The 20,720-nt window shown below is 42.1% G+C and overlaps 1 protein-coding gene across 2 annotated transcripts in view; it reads left to right on the top strand.

The window, feature by feature from the left end:
* Nucleotides 1-19,427: 19,427 nt before the first annotated feature.
* The window catches only part of DCAF5 (DDB1 and CUL4 associated factor 5), a 101,313-nt gene continuing 100,020 nt past the window's right edge, over nt 19,428-20,720 (top strand). Inside the window, exon 1 of one of the 2 annotated variants that reach the window (XM_025443732.3) lies at nt 19,428-19,555. Coding sequence is in view for 1 of the 2 variants with exons in the window: in XM_025443731.3 (XP_025299516.1) it covers nt 19,521-19,734 (214 nt within the window). In the remaining variant the exon portion in view is untranslated. Of the gene's footprint in view, nt 19,735-20,720 lie in introns of both variants that reach the window. The other variant, XM_025443731.3, reaches the window with a different exon arrangement.

Below are 20,720 nucleotides of genomic sequence, written 5' to 3'. Positions count from 1 at the left end.
AAGCAGGCTCCATGCAGGGAGCCCGATGTGGGACTCGATCCCGGGACTCCAGGATCACGCCCTGAGCCAAAGGTAGGCGCTAAACCACTGAGCCACCCAGGGATCCCCTGCCATAAGCCTAACTTACCTTAAGTGAAGGACTCAGGGCTGGATCCTCAGTATGACATTCCCTGGGTCAGCAGTCAGTCAATTAATAGCAAATTGATTACACTGGACTCCTTATATCACAGAAGTAACAGCAATCTGTCGTTACTGAAATAGACACACATTATGGATATGGATTTATCTTCCTTGCTAACATTGTGCTTTATACAGTGTTTTATACTGGGCTCAAGTCTATGGAATTTATTGATCTTTCCATATACCTCATTATCCAGAAGCAACTGGCCTATGGGATACTGGAATAGCCTACTGATTGCTTGGTTTCAATGCCAATGCTAGGCTAGTGGGGAGATAGCATCTTGAAAAATTGGGATTGTCTTGCAAAATTAATATTTCCTACAATGTATAGTGCTGTTTCTTCTACAGCCAGAATGAATGGGATCCACGAAACAAAGGATGGAAATTAAAGTGGCTTTTTTCATTCTTATGCCTAATAATCTACTTCCAGAATTTTTATTTCCCGTTTCTGCAATGTTGAATTTTGTTGGTTTGGAGGCCTTAGTTCCCAACAGAGAAAAGCTTCTACTATGAAACACAATAATAGTTCCATTGATTGGGAGGTTGGGATGTCACCTAGCCATTTTGGGCTCTTCTTGCCATGGAACCAACAGCCAAAAAGAGGGATTACTCCCTGGGTGAGGTGATGACACTAATTACCAATGGGGAATTGCATCTCTGTTACGTAATCGGGACAGTTTCCTGAGAGTTTCTCTGGAATCCAGGAGATTCTCTGCCTCTGAGCACTTCCATATCTAATAGGAAAGATTAATGGGAAATTAAAGTAAGCAGAAAAAAGTAGGACCCTGAAGGAAATTCAGGAATGAAAGCTTGGTTCACCTCACCAGGTGAAAAGCCCAAAGGTTCTAGTAGAGAGCAAAGGAAATAATGAATGGATAGTGAAAGACAACAGTTATAAATGTCAACTAGGGCCTTGTGACCACTTACAGAAATGAGCACAATAACAGCTATGCATATTTTCTTGTAACTTTTTGTGTGTGTACATAAAAAGAATTTCTCTCCTGATTCCCCTTATTTTATATAAGGGATCCTGGTAACTGTTAACTTTACAATTTAGTCTTTTGGTTTTAGTATATTCAGATAGGACTGTTACTGAATGTGAGTAGTAATTAACATCACTCATACATGGATACTGTAACTATAACTGAATAGCAAGCATTCTCCTGCCTCAGGGCATTTGTAGTTGTTTCCTCTTCTTGAAATGTTCTTCCCTTAGATATCCATAAGGGCTTCTCCTTCACCTCCTTTTAATCTTTATTCTAACGTCACTTTTCTCAGAGATGCTTTCTCTGACCACTCTATTTAAAACTCAAAGTGCTTATTACCATCAAACATATATATTTTACTTGTTTACCTTATTGACTTTCTGATTCCTGCTTCAGCTTAAATGCTATATCCTCAGGCATCTGGGTGGCTCAGACATTTAAACATCTGACTTTTGATTTAAGCTTGGCTCATGATCTCAGAGCTGTGAGATCGAGCCCCACCCCAGGCCTGGGCATGGGGCCTGCTTAAAACTCTCTCTCTCCTCCCTCTCCTTCTGCCCCTCCCCTTCTAATCTCTCTTAAAAAAAAAAAAAAAAAAAAAAAAAAAAAAGCTAGATCACCCGTGCAAAGAATGATGTAGACACTCAAAAAATATTTGTTCACTGGAAAAAGGCAGTCTCTTCAATAAATGGTGCTGGGAAAATTGGACAGCCACATGCAGAAGAATGAAACTAGACCGTTCTCTTATACCATACGCAAAGATAAACTCAAATGGTTGAAAGATCTAAATGTGAGACAAGAATCCATCAAAATCCTAGAGAAGAACACAGGCCACACCCTTTTTGAACTTGGCCACAGCAACTTCTTGCAAGATACATGCATGAAGGCAAGGGAAACAAAAGCAAAAATGAGTTATTGGGACTTAATCAAGATAAAAAGCTTATGCACAGCCAAAGAAACAGTCAACAAAACTAAAAGAGAACCTATAGAATGGGAGAAGATATTTGCAAATGGCATAGCAGATAAAGGGCTAGTATCCAAGATCTATAAAGAACTTCTTAAACTCAACAGCAAAGAAACAAACAATCCAATTATGAAATGGGCAAAAGACATGAAAAGACATGTCACCAAAGAAGACACAGACATGGCCAACAAGCACATGAGAAAATGCTCCGCATCACTTGCCGTCAGGGAAATACAAATCAAAACCACAATGAGATACCACCTCACACCAGTGAGAATGGGGAAAATTAACAAGACAGGAAACAACAAATGTTGGAGAGGATGTGGAGAAAGGGGAACCCTCTTGCACTATTGCTGGGGATGTGAACTGGTGCAGCCGCTCTGGAAAACTGTGTGGAGGTTCCTCAAAGAGTTAAAAATAGATCTGCCCTATGACCCAGCAATTGCACTGCTGAGGATTTACCCCAAAGATAGAGATGCAGTGAAATGCCAGAACACCTGCACCCCAATGTTCATAGCAGCAATGTCCACAATAGCCAAACTGTGGAAGGAGCCTCAGTGTCCATCGAAAGATGAATGGATAAAGAAGATGTGGTTTATGTATACAATGGAATATTACTCAGCCATTAGAAATGACAAATACCCGCCATTTGCTTCAACATGGATGGAACTGGAGGGTATTATGCTGAGGGAAATAAGTCAATCGGAGAAGGACAAACATTATATGTTCTCATTCATTTGGGGAATATAAAAAATAGTGAAAGGGAATAAAGGGGAAAGGAGAGAAAGTGAGTGAAAATATCAGTGAGGGTGACAGAACATGAGAGACTCCTAACTCTGGGAAACGAACAAGGGGGAGTGGAAAGGGAGGTGGGTGGGGGGTTGGGGTGACTGGGTGATGGGCACTGAGGGGGTGCTTGGTGGGATGAGCACTGTATGCTATGCTATATACTGGCAAATTGAACTCCTATAAAAAAAAAAAGAAATATTTGTAGACTATGGAACGTTGTCAAACAGTTTAAAATAATGAGATAGGGGTGCCTGGGTGGCTTAGTCAGTGAAGCATCCAAAGGCTCTTGAGTTCAGGGCTCTCTGTCCACCTCTCTGTCCACACCCCTACGTCAGTGCTGGTGTGGAAACTGCTTAAGATTCTTAAGATTCCTTCTCTCCCTCTGCCTCTCTATCACCCCCACTAGCACGTGTGCAAGCTTTCTCTAAATAAATAAATAAATAAATAAATAAATAAATAAATAAATAAATAAATGTAAATAAGGGACACCTGGGTAGCTCAGGTTGCAATCCTGGGGTCCCAGGATGGAGTCCTGCATGGGGCTCCCCACAGGGAGACTGCTTCTCCCTATGCCTATGTCTCTGCCTCTCTGTGTGTCTCTCATGAATGAATGAATGAATGAATGAATGAATAAATCCTTTTAAAAAAATAAAATGAGGTAGATCTATAAATACTAAATAAGTTATTTCTAGTTTCCTTCCAGAAATAGGTGAAGAGCATAAATATGGAATTTAACCTATTACCTAAGTTAAAAAAATTTTTTTCCCATTTTTCAGTGTCAGGAGACACTTGAACATAACTTGCCAACTTAGAGGGAAAGGCCAGTAGCACTGGAATGGATTAATATATAGGAGAAAGGGGATCATTAGTGGAATATGTCCATAAAGAGATAACAGGAGATGGTTGCAGAGCACAGGTAAAGTGCTATGCTTCACATAAGAGGAGTTTGGCCATGAGGAGCCCTAAAATTGAAGGGATTCTCATCTGATGGCCTCCATGATCCTCGTGAATGAGTGGAGGAGTGAAGGCTAAGAGCAAGGGTTTGGGGTATGTGCTGAATTTGTGATGGTTTAAGAAAAGTATTATGGTTATAACAAAATTATTTTATTTAATCATCTCATCAGTCTACAAGGCATTATCTCCATTTTACAATATTATTCCATTTTATAAATGTAGAAACAGAAGGACTGAGATTATGTAATGTGCAAGACAAAACTACATAGCTGATGAATGACAGAGCCATTTGAGTGAGTTCTAACCCAGGCCTCTCTGACTTCAATTTACTGCAACCTATCAAGACCTCACATTCTTCACCGATGATGTAGAAATGGACCTACGCTACTCCATTCTCTATAGGAATGATCCACAAAGTGGAATAAGATGGGCACATGCAGGATGTACACGATGGTCCATTGGGATGTTGAAAGAAAATGTTAGATTCCTATTTACATTTTAAATCTAAAAAGAATTAAAGAAATTCAGCTTTGCTACTATTTAATATACAGATGGACACTGGCATCCTTATTTGGTCTGGATGCCAGCTGGTTGTGAGTCATTTTGGTATCTTGAGGGAGACATAGGAGTTCCATGGTGCAGATGGACTGGTAGTGGTGCTCGCCCATGTTATTTTTGGTTCTTATGGGATGACATCAATGTGTTTATTTTTGTAGAAACAAGACTCATGTAGCCAAATCTTTAAAACAGTGGTCTATGATGGAATGGGGACTGATGACAAAGATATCTGGCTTCACTCAGATGCTAGGTGTTACTGGCCCAAGTATTAAAATAGTTGTCAGAACTGATAAATTAACTTGGACTTTTCTTTTAGAAAAAGACAAACATTCAAACTTTGCTGACTTTTTCGATGATAAGGTAGCTGTCGGTAGTATGCTACTTTGTAAATACTACAAAAACATGTTTTACAGCTGTTTTTTCAAGCTAAAGTTGATAGTGTAATAAATGAGAAAACAACTGGTTTTTGAAAGCTACTACAAACAAATATTTTGAAAAGCAATGTTAATTTTGATGTGTGTGTGTGTTTTTAAAGATTTTATTTATTTATTCACGAGAGACACAGAGAAAGAGCAAGAGAGGCAGAGACACAGGCAGAGGGAGAAGCAGGCTCCATGCAGGGAGCCTGCTGTGGGACTAGATTCCGGGACTTCAGGATCATGCCTGGGCCAAAGGCAGGCGCTAAACCTGCTGAGCCACTCAGGGATCCCTTTGGTGGTGTTTTTGGTCAAAAAATATAGATGTAATATGTGTATATATGAAAAAAAATGCATATATTTTACAAGGCACCTTGTTAGAAGTATGTCACTTACAAAACAAGCTCATATTTGCACAGATAAAACCTTGGAGATACTTTTCTTCTGGGTTAAGAATCTTCCAAATAAAAGGGATTCAGGAGATTTTAAATCTGTTAAAAATATAACATCTTCTGAGGCACCTGGGTGGCTCAGTCAGTTGGGGGTCCAACTCTTGGTTTTTGCTTGTGTAGTGATTCTGGAGTTGTGGGCTTGAGCCCTAAGTGGGGCTCCATGCTAGTGTGGAGTTGGCTTGTCCCTCTCCCTCTGTTCCTCCTCTGCTCATTCTCTCTCTCTCTCTCGAATAAAATATATATAAATATAAATATGTATATATAAGCATCTTCTTACTAATTTGCAAATGCAACTGATTGATGTCATGGAAGACAAAAATTGGTCAGCTGAACTTTAATAAAATTGAAAGGGACCTAAAAATTAGTTTCATGTTTGAGTAAACTCAGCCAAGTATTTTTCCACTTGAATTATTTATATTTTTGTGAGTTTCATTTCTGTTAAAACCAAGTAATAGATCATAGATACGAATATTGGAAATCATAGTATCACACTATGTTAAGCCACCATTTCAGAAATGAATCAAAATCAGATTGCTCTTACTTTAAAAAAAAGTCCAGGGTGCCTGGCTGGCTCAGTTGGTAGAGCATGTGACTCTTGATCTCAGGGTTGTGTGTTTAAGCTCCATATTTGCTGTAGAGCCTTCTTTAAAAAACAACAAAAAAGTTCTTGGGAGCATATATAATAAGCAAAGTTTTGTATTTTAAAATGTTTCTTTCATCTTCATTTTATCCTTTAATTTTTAAATTTTAAAAGATTTTTGTGATTTAAAAATGTACACAATATATCAGGACATTATTACATGTATACAATGTATCAATAATATGAGCTCATGTTAAAAAGTGTTTAAAGGAGGTGTGCTGGGACACCTGGGTGGCTCAGCCATTGAGCATCTGCCTTAGGCTCAGGGCATGATCCTAGAGTTCCAGGATCGATTCCCACATCAGGCTCCTTGCAGGGAGCCTGCTTCTCCCTCTGCCTGTCTCTGCATCTCTCTCTCTCTCTCTCTCTCTCTCTCTCCCTCTCTCTGTGTCTCTCACAAGTAAAGTCTTAAAAAAAAAAAAAAAAAAAAAGCAGATTGATCTTTTAAAAAATAAATAAATAAAGGAGGTGTGCCTGGGTGGTTCAGTCTGTTAAGCATCTGCCTTTCGCTTAGGTCATGATCCCCTAGAGTCCTAGGATCAAGCTGTTACAGGCAGTCTGCTTTTCCCTCTCCCTCTGCACCTCCCTGCCCAACCTTGTTCACTCTCTCTCAAATTAATAGATAAAATCTTTTAAAAATATATTTGAAAGAGAGTTTTTGACAACAAAAAATTTGATCATGGTTCAAATACCAGGTTTTTCAACCTGAGTATTACTGACATTTTGGGCTGGAAAATTCTTTTTGTGAGGACTATCCTATATTTTAAGTTGTTTAGCAGTATCCCTGGCTTCAACCTACTAAATGCCAATAGCATGGCCCCCACACAAGCAGTTGTGCTAATCTAAAACTTCTCCAGTGACAAAGGTCCCCTTAGGGTAGGGTTGTCAGATTTAGCAAATCAACAAAAAAGCGAAAACAAAAACAAAGGGACTACTTCTTTTTAATCTTATTCTTTCTTTATCTGAAATCCAAATTTAACAGGTTCCTGTGTTTTATCTGCCAGCCCTAAGGCAGAAGGGCAACCCTGCTCTCCCACCGGGAATCACAGTTGGATTCTCTACATCCTTGCCTCTCTCTCAGCTTCATCCTACCTTCCAAATTTTCCTTCCACTGTGCTTTCTGGACCTCTTCACCCATAACCTGCAAAAGTCTGTTTTGTCAAGCTTTCTCTTCAATTTATCTTTGTCAAAATCTTACTGACTCTCCCTTAAAGACATGATTTCCCTATTGCCCCACCCAAAAGGTGCTATTTATACTTTCAGGTTCCACATACCTCAGAGATGAGACATGTGTGGAAATTTGGAATAAGCAAAAACGATAACCAGTATTTCCAATGGAAAACTATGCATTCTTAAAAACAAAAACAACAACAACAAAAAAAAACTATGCATTCTTCAGAACAGACCTTTCCAGGTTATCTAGCCTTTAATTGCTTTTAAGGTATTTTACAACTTCTGTTAACTGTAGACAACTGATATTAAGACAAAATAATTCTCATCAATAGACATGCAATAAATTCTGTCCAGTGGAAATTCAATTGACTTGCCCCCTCAATATGGGTAGAAGCCAATTTTGCTTACATTTTCAAGTTGATTTCAATTTTCCTGACCTATAAATGTGGATTTATATCTTACCAGTTTTCTTATTAATAATGATTAACTAAATTCTTTTTTTTTTTGATTAACTAAATTCTTTAACACATTTCATTTTATATCTGTATGTCACAACTTTTTTTATAGTTTTAAAATTTTTTCCTCTAACAAAGGTTGGGTTGTGGGTTTTGTTGGTTTTGGTTTTGGTTTGTTGTTTTTGTTTTGGCTTCTCATTGCTACTTCTTGGCTATTATTCTTACACTTGTGCTTAAAAAGAAAAAGAACAGTCAGTTTCTCTGAAGTCCATGTCACTCACCCACCCAACTCTTTTCTTTTTCTCCTTGTTTTTCTCCGTTGTAATTCCCCTTTCATTTAAGCAAAGACTTTGGCCTATTAGCCCTCTTTATCATAAGCCCTGCCATTATCCTGGGTGACTTCAACAATCAAAAAGGTGATCTATCCACTTGGGTCCTGGTCGCTCATTTTTTTGATCTCAACATCCTTGACTTCACTGGAGCCACCCACTCCTTCCATCATCCTTTGGACCTAGTCATCATCTGTAACTGTTTCAGAATCTCTAATTTAAGCATCTTCTCTAACTAAAATCTCCTCTTTTCAAATTGCCTCTACTCCTACAGCTTTTTTCAAACTCATTTGGACCCTCATTTGTTGACTCTCATCAGCTTTCTTTCAATTCCTTTTTTAATTCTCCCTCTTGACCCAGGTTAGATTCCAGATCTATAATTTCGCTGTTTTATCAAACTTAACAACCCTAAACTCTATGGTTTTCTTTCTTTCCTTTTTTCACTTTATCTACCTGGAAAATCCCCAAACCTGAACAAACTTAATTATCAGCTTTCTTTATGGCTCTGGTTATGGGTGGTTTATACACTGCTTTAGAAAGTTATACAATAGGGCAGATTGGTTCCAGAGAATCTCCAAATGAGCCCTAAACATCATTCAAATTGGGTCATCACACTCTCCAGTTTTCTGTTAATTCAATCATTCTCTCTCTCATCGAACTTTGGTCCCCTGCCCACCCCAACCTTCTTGCCCTATACTCTAATAGATGACCTTGTCTTCCTTGCCAGAAAAAAAAGTAGAAACCATCACATGGGCACTCTTCTTCCTAGCAAATATATAATCTGACCTTCACCTGTGCCCAACCTGTCTTCCTTCTCTCCTATTTTAATGAAGGAGCTGTCCTCCTAACTAGGGCCAAATGATTTTCTTGTGCTTTGTATCTCTTCCACCTGCCTTGTCAGAACTCCTCCCTATAGATTGCCCAGTCTGGCTTCATCTGTGTATTTTTTTCAACTTTTCTCTCTGAATATGGTCCTTCCTTCTCAATGGTTTTTAAACATTTTGATTTTTTTTCCTGTTAAAAAAAAACAAACAAACAAATCCTTCCTGGATCCTAAGTTGCCTTCTAGCTACTCACTTTCTTCCACTCACTGAACAGCCCATCCTCCCCTGAAGAAGCTCTGATGGAGATCGTAGGTGCCTTTCTAGTGAAATATTGGGGTCAACAAATCCAACATTTTTTAATCATCTTGTTGGTTTCAGCAACAGTTGACACAATTGATCACTCTCTCCTTGAAATGCTCTCTTGTCCCAGCTTCCATAACAATACGACTCCACTTTTCTTATACTTTTGGCTATTCCAACTCCTTGTAAGTATATCCTCCCCTACCCAAGCACTAAACCCAAACATCTTAGTGTTAGACCTTTGTGTCTCTTCCCACTTGATAACTTCTGAATATTCTTGTCCATGCCTAAGACCTAACCATCACCTCTATTTTAACGACTCCAGCCTTGATCATATATCTGAGCTTAGGCTACTGTCATTTCTTCTTGGAAGTCTCAGAGGCATCTCAAATTCAATATGCATATAACTGAACTCTTGGTTTCCCCTCAAAATTTAACCTTTTCCAGGGGTTCTATTTCAATGCATATATAAGTAAAAAGTTTAGGCATTTCCTGATGTCTTGTCCCCTCATTCCCTATCTCTCAAATCCATCAGCAGATTCTTTTTATAGTAAATCCATCTACATCTCTCCAACTCCACTTCCAATAGCCTTGTTTAAGCTACCCTCTTCTCTCCTTTGTATTACGGTAAACTTCCTAATCATCTTATTTTAATTCACTCCTAGCCACTTCCAATTCTTTCTTCTTAATAGCAGCTGCAATAATCTTATAAAATGCATGTTTGTTTATTTTTTTAAGTAGGCTCCACACCCAAAGTGTCTTGAACTCACAATCCCAAAATCAAGAGTTGCATGCTCTACAGACTGAGCCAGGCAGGCACTCCTCAAATGCATGTTTGATCACATAACTGTCCTCCATAACTGTTTAAAAACCCTCCAGTGACTCTTAGGTAAAGATTGAAATCCTAAATGGGGCCAGGTCCCTGCAGAATCTAGCAGTGATCTAACTGCACTCTCACCTGATACAGTGTTTCCATCCTACCTTTAGTCACATGGCCCTTCCAGCTTTCTCCCCACAGAGCCTTTGCCTGTGCTGCTATCTTTGCTTGAACCACCACCTCCAATCATCCACTTGGCCTCATTCCAACCTACCTGTCCTTCAGATCACAATTCTCTTTAATGTCTCTGATAGCATTCCCTCTTTTAATCTCTCACTGCCATCATCACTGTAGCCAATACAAGTCAGACACTGATCTAAGGGCTCCACCAATAAGAATTTATCTTAACAACTCCATTGAATGCATGTGCAAACTGAGGCATTGAATATGTTTACGTACCACAACTATTATTTTCCTTATGTGCAAAATGGAACAATAGTACTGTCTTCAGAAGGTGGTTGAGAACATTAAATGAATTTATATCTGTAAAAGACCTGGAACAGTGCCAGCCACATAATAAATGTCCAATAAATGTTAGCAATTGTATAGTTGGTTGTAATCTTACATTTACTGCATGATTATTTGATTAAAGTCTGTGTTTGTCCTGTAAGTACTTGAACATTGATCAAGGTCTTTTTTTTGTTCACTATTATATCCTTTATGCCTGTGTACGGCAGTGGCACACAGCGGGTGCTCAATAAACATTTCTTGAATGAATGAATGAATGAATGAATGAATAACGAATTCATGTCCAATTGTATAGGATTGTTATAAGGCTAAAAGAAATGTATGTAAGTTACTTATAAAAACTATATAGGGGGCAGCCTGGATGGCTCAGTGGTTTGGCACCACTTTGGGCCTGGGGCATGATCCTGGAGACCTGGGATCAAGTCCCACCTTGGGCTCCCTGCATGGAGCCTGCTTCTCCCTTTGCCTGTCTCTCTCTCTCTCTCTCTCTCTCTCTCTCTCTCTCTGTTTCTCATGAATAAATAAATAAAATCTCTAAAAATAAATAAAAATAAAAACTACATAGGGATATAGAGATGTTAAACATTTAAATGGTAAACCATGATGCTAACCGTAAGCATAACAAGAATCTAAGGGGGAAAAAACTAATGTGGGTTAGATTTGTCAGAGGAGTTCATGGTTGTATTGGATTTAGATGAATAAAGTGGACCTCAAAGTATGTAGAGATTTGTGGAGAGTACATAAGGTATATAGGGAAGAAGTGGCTACAAGCCTACCTGGTGGATATATGATGATGAGTAACAGAAAATCTAATTATAGATACGGTGGAGACAAATCACCAAGGGACTTGACAGGCAGATAAAAGAGTGTGAATCTGACATGAAAGAGAAAAAGGAGAGTCCTGAGCAGAGGCATTTCAGGAAGATTCCTTTACCCAACAAGTGATCAGGGAACTCTTCCTCATGATGTAGATTCAACGGTTACCAAAACAAACCATGAATGCTGAAGGGATTTGACCAGGTGATTTCTGAGGTCCCATAAGCTTTATCATTTTGGATTTCAATAATAATCTTCCTGCAACCTCATAGATAACCAGGTACATCCCTTGCTCCAACTTAAATGGGATCTATAGTCAAGAATGTTAATTATATTTATATTATGAACTCATATAGTTTATTCAGAAGGAAGGGGGGACAAGTTTATTAACATATGCTGTGGTCAGTTCATTTTCCAGCAGCTAGTCCTTGAGTACCATCAAACCCATAAAGACAATATAAATTTGACTTCTGTACCAGAGAATCTTCTTGCTTCTCATTGGGCATATTTTACTTTGGGGAAAGGTAATTGCCCAGTTTTATTTTCTAAATGATATTTGGCATACTAAAGATACTCAATAAACATTATAAATCTATGGGAACATCTCTGGGAAAGAAATCTTGGCTATATGACTACATACATGGTGCAATAAATAATAACTGTTAACAGTTTTTCATGCCACTCACTATTATGTGGAAGCCTAAAATTAAAAAAAAGTAAAAGCAGCTGGCTCATGATGATTTTGTCAAGAAAACTTTGAATATACAAAACCCAGATGGTTGGTATAGAATAGCAAAGAAAATGTCACTGGGTAAATACCAAATGAATAATCCAGCCATTGAGAATTTCTGTCCACTTTCACTCCATAAAGGTTATTTCAACTAGATTTCATTCATCATGAAGAATTATGCACAGCAAACTTGAACCAAATGTCTGGAAAGTAAGTTGGAATATGATTTGAAAATTCTAGTAACAAATAATATTCTGACTTTACTGAATTCAATTACTACACAGCCTGAGAACTCACTTCAAGACCTGTGAAAAATGCCCCCCCTTCAAAAAAGTATTAGAAATCAATGAATAGAAGGAAATTTGCAAATGTGTGGAAACTAAAGTATACACTCTTAAATAACCAATGACTCATGGAAGAAATTACAAGGGAAATTAGAAAACACTTTGGGATGAATGAAAACTTACAACATAACAAAAATTTATAGGATGCAGTTAAAACAGTGCTTAAATAGAAATGAACAGCTGTAAACATCTACATTAAAAAGAAAGATCTCAAAATCAGTAACAACTCTTTCAACTTAAAAAAATTAGAAAAAGAAGTTTAGGGATCCCTGGGTGGCTCAGCGGTTTGGCGCCTGCCTTTGGCCCAGGGCACGATCCTGGAGACCCGGGATCGAATCCCACGTCGGGCTCCCGGTGCATGGAGCCTGCTTCTCCCTCTGCCTATGTCTCTGCCTCTCTCTCTCTCTCTCTCTGTGACTATCATAAAATAAAAAATAAAAATTTAAAAAAAAATTTTAAAAAGAAAAAGAAGTTTAAACACAAAGCAAGCAGAAGGTAGAAAATAATTGACTACAGAAGAAAAAAAATGAAATAAACAACAAAAACAATAGAATAAACAAAACCAAAAGTTGGCTCTTTGAAAATATCAACAAAATTGACAAAACTTTAGCCTGACCAAAAAAAAAAAAAAAAGATGGCAGATTCAAATTACTAAAATTAAAAAGGTGATATTACTACCAGCCCTGCAGAAAGAAAAGGAATTGTAAAGGAATACTATCAAATGCCAACAAATTAAGTAACCTAGATGAATTCCTTGAAGCACACAAACTACCAAAACTGAATCAAGATGGGATCCCTGGGTGGCGCAGTGGTTTAGTGCCTGCCTTTGGCCCGGGGCGTGATCCTGGAGACCCGGGATCGAATCCCACGTCGGGCTCCTGGTGCATGGAGCCTGCTTCTTCCTCTGCCTGTGTCTCTGCCTCTCTCTCTCTCTCTGTGACTATCATAAATAAATAAAAAAAATTAAAAAAAAAAAACTGAATCAAGATGCAGAAAATTGAATAGAACTATAACAAGTAAAGAAATTTAATCAGTAATCGAAACCTTACCACAAAGAAAAGCCCAGAAGTAAAAAAAAAAAAACAAAAAAAAAAAACAAAGAAAAGCCCAGGCCAGGTGATGTCTCTAGTGAATTCTACCAAATATTTTTTTTTTAGATTTTATTTATTTATTCATGAGAGACAGAGAGAGAGAGATACAGAGAGAGAAAGAGAGGCAGAGACACAGGCAGAGGGAGAAGCAGGCTCCATGCAGGCAGCCCGATGCAGGACTCCATCCCGGGTCTCCAGGATCAGGCCCTGGGCTGAAGGCGGCGCTAAACTGCTGAGCCACCCGGGCTGCCCCCAAATATTTATTTAAACAAAATTCTTTGTAAAAAACAGCTTTATTTGGGGTGCCTGGGTGGCTCAGTCAGTTAAGCGTCTGCCTTTGGCTCAGTCATGGTCCTGGGTCCTGAGATTGAGCCCCACATCGGGCTTCCTGCTCAATGGAGAGCCTGATCCCAAAACCAGACAAAAATATCATAAGAAAACTAAAGACAACCCTATGTCACAAAAAACCTCAACAAAATACTAGCAAAGTGAATCTAGCCACATATAAAAAGCATTAAATATTATGACCAAATAGGATCTATCTAGGAATGAAAGACTGGTTTAACAAAAATCAATCAAAATATAGAAAAGAGGAAACCATATGATCATCTCAACAGATGAAGAAAAAGCATTTGATGAAAATCTAACACCCTTTCATGATAAAAGCATTCTACTACTACTGCAATTAAAAGGAACTCCTGCAACCTGGGGAGGGAATCATATAAAACCCACAGCTAACATAATATTTAGTGGTGACTAAAATACTAAAAGCTTCCCCCTAATATCAGAAACAAGACAAAATGTCTACTCTTATACTTCTACTCAACATTGTACCAGAGGTTCTAGCCAAGGCAATTGGGTTAAGAAAAGGAAATAAAAGACAACTGGATTGAAAAGGAAGAAATAAAACTATTTCTATGAGCCTGTGACATGATCTTGTATAAAGAAAATTTAAGAAACACACAAAAAACTATTAGAGCTAATAAACTGGTTAGGAGAGTTTGCAGGATACGAGGTCCATATACAAAAATCTATTACATTTCTATTTACTAGCAATTCAATGGGGGAAAGAAGTCTTTAGAAAAATGGTGCTTAGATAACTGGATGTCCACATGCAAAAAATAGTTAGATCCCTACCTCACACTATATACAAAAGTTAACTTGGTGTACTTGGGTGGCTCTCAGTTGGTTAAACAGCTGACTTCGGTTCAGGTCATGATCTTAGGCTCCCTGCTTAGCGGGGAATCTGCTTGAGGATTCTCTCTTGACCTCTGCTCCTGCCCCAGCTCACTCTTTCACACGCACTCTTTCTCTCTAAAATAAATAAATCAATCTTAAAAAAAAAAAAAAGGTAACTTAAAATAGATCATAGACCTAAATGTAAGAGCTAAAACTAAAAATTATATCTTCTGATTCTATAGATCTTGCTGGAGGAATTTGTATTTAATAGATCTTTTTTCAAAATTAAAATTGACTGCTATCTATTTGAAATGGACAATAACATCCTTTAAAATTTACATGATAAATTATATGTATATTTAGGATGTTGATCTTTTCTGAATAAATATCTCATATATGAGTAGCAGTTTTTAGAGTTGAAAAAAAATTTTTTTAAAGATATAATTTATTCATGAGAGACACACAGAGAGGCAGAGACATAGGCAGAGGAAGAAGCAGGCCCCAGGATCATGCCTTGAGCCAAAGGCAGACACTCAACTGCTTTGCCACCCAAGCGTCCCAAAAATGTTTTTAAGTGAAACGTTTTTGAGGATGTTAGTGTCCATGTGTAGCTCTTATAATAAGCTAAAATTTAGTAAATATGTGAGAAGGGGCATCGTATTTTCTTAGCTGTTTTTTTTTAAAACAAATTATTTCTAATGTTTGAGCATATCCTTAGTATGGAGTCTGTTTTTAAAGATATCTTACTTTTCCTTCAGTGGTATTAGGGCCAAACAAAATAGAAGCCAAAAAACAAATGAATTTCTGGGAACTATATGCTTGATCAGTATTCAACCCATGGTGGAGCAAGGAGTAAGGGTTCCCATGTTAAGTAATTTCCATATCTTGGTTTTCCGGAATGAATTTTCAAAATAATGTTTTTCCAGAACGAAATTCAAAATGGTGTCAATATGTAGTTTCTGGGCCTAGGTGAGAAAAAAATATAAATTTTTCACTCTTTTTCCTCCTTACATTCTATGCAGTGTATAGATTATTCGAGTCCAGTTTCTTTTCTTTTTTTTTTTTTTAAGATTTATTTATTTATTCATGAGAAACAGAGAAACAGGCAGAGAGACATAGGCAGAGGGAGAAGCAGGCTCCTTGCAGAGAGCCCGATGTGGGACTCGATCCCGGATCCTGGGATCACTCCCTGAGCTGAAGGCAGATGCTAAACCACCGAGCCACCCAGGCATCCCCCAAGTCCAATTTCATTTGCTATTTTTAAGCTAAGTACACTGGAGTTTGCTCTGTTTTTTTTTTTTTTTTTTAATTTTTTTTTTATTTATTTTTATTTATTTATTAATAGTCACAGAGAGAGAGAGAGAGAGGCAGAGACACAGGCAGAGGGAGAAGCAGGCTCCATGCACCGGGAGCCCGATGTGGGATTCGATCCCGGGTCTCCAGGATCGCGCCCTGGGCCAAAGGCAGGCGCCAAACCGCTGCGCCACCCAGGGATCCCTGGAGTTTGCTCTGTAAGTGCCTATATCGGAAAGGCCAAGCTCATATGATCATTGAAGTTGATTAAATGTTATATAGTTATGCATGATAGTATTAGTTTGCAATAAATGACACGAGACTGTGTTAAATTCTTTTTTTTTTTTTTTTTTTATGATAGTTACAGAGAGAGAGAGAGGGAGGCAGAGACACAGGCAGAGGGAGAAGCAGGCTCCATGCACCGGGAGCCTGACGTGGGATTCGATCCCGGGTCTCCAGGATCGCGCCCTGGGCCAAAGGCAGGCGCCAAACCGCTGCGCCACCCAGGGATCCCTTAAATTCTTAATAAAAGCAAATAAATATCAAGGGGCTTGACCTTTTGAGGTTGGATTCTATTATAGGTAGGGTTGCCAGATTTAGCAAAGATACAGGTTGCTCTAATTCGATTTGAATTTCAGAAAAACAATGAGTGGTTACTTTAATACAAGTATATCCTGAATATTGTGCAGAAAATACATAAACTAAAAATTACTGTTTATCTGGAATTCATATTGAACTGGGCATCATGCATTTTATCTGGCAACCCCAATTATGGGACAAGCAAGGGAGAAATTTTTTGCAGTCACCTTACAGAAAGCTATACTGACTAGCAGTAGGAGATAAATGGACTGAGTGATTTTATATTTTTGTTCTGGTTGGTTACTGAACAGTTAAGGAAGTTTCTAGCAAAGTCCTAGAATTGGGCTGGCTTGTGATCAGATCCTGGTTTATTTTTAGGCTGCGGTAAATGGGACAGTTATTCCAGGGATTGGGGAAAAGCAAGTCATATTTAAAGTTGTGGAGAAGAGGTATATGTTTAAAGAGGGGAGAGCTCAAGAGTGTGTCATATATTGCCACAGTAAAGGCCACATATTACTGTGTCCATCTCTCCCATCTCAAGCAAATAAGGTAGGTATAAATGATGTCTCACTAATTGAAGGGGCCAGATGACTCCTGTTTTTGAGTATGTGGATCGAGTACGTCAAGCAAAGGAACAGTGAGATGGGAAACTAGCCTTGAAATCAACTCCACTGGAATGAAGCACAGATATCTCAGTCAATCCTTCCATAAATGAAGTCATTACCTTCCCTTCCAAATTTCTCCCCATGCTCTAAGCTCATTCAAATCTTCAACCAATATTCAAGTGGCCATTGAGGGCCAGCATGTACTGGCTCTGGATATATTCCTGGAAGCAGAAAGACATGGTCCCTGCTTCCAGCTTCCAGCAGAGTCGGGGATACTCTGATAAAATCACAAAAATACATGTTTAATCACACACCATGATATTGCTATGAACAAAAGATGTTGGGGGTGCCTGGGTAGCACAGCTGGTTAAATGAGGGACTCTTGGCTTCAGCTCAAGTCACAATTCCAGGGTGCTGGGATTCAGCCCTCTGGTGGGCTCCACAATCAGCATGGAGTCTACTTGAGATGCTCTCTTCCTCTGCCCTCCCACTCTTGTCTCCCTCTCTCAAGAATAAATAAATGAAATCTTAAAAAAAAAAAAGACACTGGGTGCTAAAAAAATCATTTATCAAGCTGAAACACTACTACTGATCTTTATGGAGCTATTACAATGAATACACACTTACAAAGCATCCTGAAAACAAAACTTTTTCTAAAAGACAGCACTGCAGGGGTAGCCCCCCCCCCCCCACCACCCCTTCCCCGCGGGTGGCCCAGCCGCTTAGCTTAGAGCCGCCTTCAGCTCAGGGTGTGATCCCGCATCAGGCTCCTTGCATGGAGCCTGCTTCTCCCTCTGCCTGTGTCTCTGCCTCTCTCTGTCTCTCATGAATAAACAAAATCTTAAAAAGAAAAATAAAACAGCACTACAAATTGTCCTGTTTAGGAAAATAATATTCTATCAAAACCATAACTTCTGAAATTTGAATACCTAAGGTTCAGCAGCATTTGTCCTGGTGTTGACTTTTAAACACTTACTTGCATATGTTATTAGTATAAATAACCTTATTGTGAAAAGTAGAAGTGGGTGATTTTGCTTGATGACCGCCCTCTGCCACGTTCAGCCCGCTTTTCACGGGTGTATATACTCAATCGCCCCCGTGTGCTACCTTTGATACAACAGGATGGAATTCCCGCTAAACTGAAAAGGCGAAACTGACACCTGCCTATTTTAGCTTATAAGCCACGGTTTATTTCAATGACAGAGGGTAGCTTCTCGGGAGGAAAAAAAAAAAAATCCAACACACTGACGGGGGTGGGGCGGGGGGGGGGGACTTTTACTGTATCTGGTAGAGTTCCAAAGCACTTAACACCCAGTCCTGTCACTGGGGTCAACACGGAGGCTCCCCAGCTACTTCTGGCCTGGAGCGCAGCTGCTGGGTAACAGCTGTACAGCCTCAGAGCTGCACACTCAAGGCCTTGAAGAGCAGCTCACTGCACCCAATTAAATAACGGATATTGCTATTTTCGGATACAGCTTCTCGCGCCTTGGCGACTGTACCTGGACCTGTGGGCCAGAGGTACTTTGTTTCTCAGAGCTTTCTCAGCTCAGTTTGGGAAAAAGTCTCCCTACTTCTTAAGACCCCCACCCCCCACCCGCACCCCCGCGCCTTCCCCATACACCACGCTGATTACCTACCGGACGCAACAGTTTTAGCCTTTTGACTGGATGCAGGAAGGGAGACCTGAACCGGGGAGGGGGGGGGGGGACTAACGACGGACTTGGTGGGGGAGGGACGGGTGCACCCACAAACCCTCCCAGCGGCCTTCCCCGGGGCCCGGCCTAAGTCCCGGCTCCCTTCCCTTGGACGGGGCTCGGGCGGCCCCAGGATGAGACCAACTGGGGGAGGGCGACCAGAGCCTGTCCCTCCACCCTCCGCCACCCCGGGCTGCATCCTCCACGCCGGTAAATAAATAAATAAATAAATAAATAAATAAATAAATAAAATAATTAATTAATTAATTTAAAAAAAAGACATAGAGCAGGAGCGGGGAGCGGCCTCGTCCCGGCGGCGGGCCCGCGGGAGGCGCGGAGGGCGCCGGCGGCCGCGGGAGGAGAGCGAGCCCGCAGCCCGCCGCCGCTCCGGTGGTTCCGCGCCCCCGACTTCCCCGAGCGCGGGGCGGGGAAGCCGCGCCGCCGCCCGCGGTCTCCAGGCCAGCCGCCCGCGGTCTTCCGGCCGGAGCAGCCCGCGGGGGGGGAGGGGCAGCCGCCGCCCGCGTTCGCCCGGCACCGGCGGCCGGCGGAAGGGCCGCGCGTCGCGGAAGCGCGGCCGCAGCTGAGGATCAGCTGCTGGAGGAGGCGGAGAAGCAGAGGGAGGAGCCTGGCGGGGGGAAGGGAGCGAGCGGACCCTCAGGAAGCCGCGAACGCCACCGAGCGTCGGCACACCTCGCTCCGTCTGCCATGGCTGGTTAAAGAACCATCCGGATCGCAGCGCGGGGGGAGGGCCGGGGGGGAGCGGCGGCCGCGCGTGAGGCCGAGGGAGGGGCGGCGGCGCGAGCGGCGGCGGCGGCGGTTCCAGCATGAAGAGGAGAGCTGGCCTGGGGGGCAGCATGAGGTCAGTGGTGGGCTTCTTGTCCCAGCGGGGCTTGCATGGGGACCCCCTGCTCACTCAGGACTTTCAGAGGAGACGCCTGCGGGGCTGCAGAAACCTCTACAAGAAGGACCTCCTCGGCCACTTCGGCTGTGTCAATGCCATTGAATTCTCCAACAATGGAGGCCAGTGGCTGGTCTCAGGTAAATCAACCCCCTTCCCCCGCGCCGCGCCGCGCCGCGCCTCCGGGTCCCCTCGGCCTCCCCCCTCTCGCTCTCCCCCTCGCCACCCTCCTGCTGCCCTCCGTGCCCACCCCCTCCCTCCTCAGCCCCCCTTCCGCGGTGGGAAGGTTTGGTGTCAAATTCAAACCCTTGCAGGGGGGAGGGAGGGGCTGGAGGAGAGGATGTCTTCGGTTAAAAAAAAAAAAAAAAAAGAAAGACCTAAAATGGTTGACAGGTCCTCAGTTCGCTTTATCCCAAGTGCAAAGTGATCCCTCCGGGGTGACTGCCCTGGAAGTGTGGGTCGGGGAGGGGGGTGGGGGCGAGATCACCGCCTGACAAAGTTTGATGGGAAACTCTTCCTCCGTGTACTTTAAAGGTGCGGGGGGCATTTTGGGGCTTGGAGCGGGGAGGAGGAGGAGGGGGAGGAGGGGGAGGGGAGGGGGAGGAGGAGGAGGAGGAGGAGGAGGAGGCCGAGGCGCGCCCGAGTCCCTGGCGCCGGCGTCCGGGAGGAGGGGGCCTTGGGGCCGGGGCCGGGCGGTGACAGGGCGGGTCGCCGCGGGGTCGGGGGCCTGGCTGAGGCGGGCGAGGAGCCGAGCCGCTGCGGGCCGCCCCCTCGCGCCCTGAGGGGCCCTGCTCCCTCTCCCTTCGCTGGGGTGGCCTCTTCCGCGTCGTGTTTTCCTCACGCTGTGGGCAGCGCCGAGGGCTCAGGAGGCAAAGGGGCACCGGCCTGAACTTGAATGCGCAACTTGGGAGGCGGGGGGTGGGCGACCCCCCGGGGACTTGTTGGCTGCGCCCCCTTGGCCGGCCGCTGCCGTGGCAGGTGGGCTCCGCGCCTCCTTCCTCCCGCCCAGCTGGGCTCGGCTGCCCCCGGGCTCCCCCTCGGGTGTGGGGAAAGTGGCGAAATCGAGGCCGGGGCTCCGGCCGGGCGGTGTAGGCCTCGCTCTCCCGGGGCGCCTAGCGACAGGCCG

Source organism: Canis lupus, chromosome 8 (assembly GCF_003254725.2).
Source record: "Canis lupus dingo isolate Sandy chromosome 8, ASM325472v2, whole genome shotgun sequence".
In the NCBI taxonomy this organism is placed as follows: Eukaryota; Metazoa; Chordata; class Mammalia; order Carnivora; family Canidae; genus Canis; species Canis lupus.
Note: the sequence above shows the minus strand (reverse complement) of the source record. Positions and strands in the feature narration are given on the sequence as shown.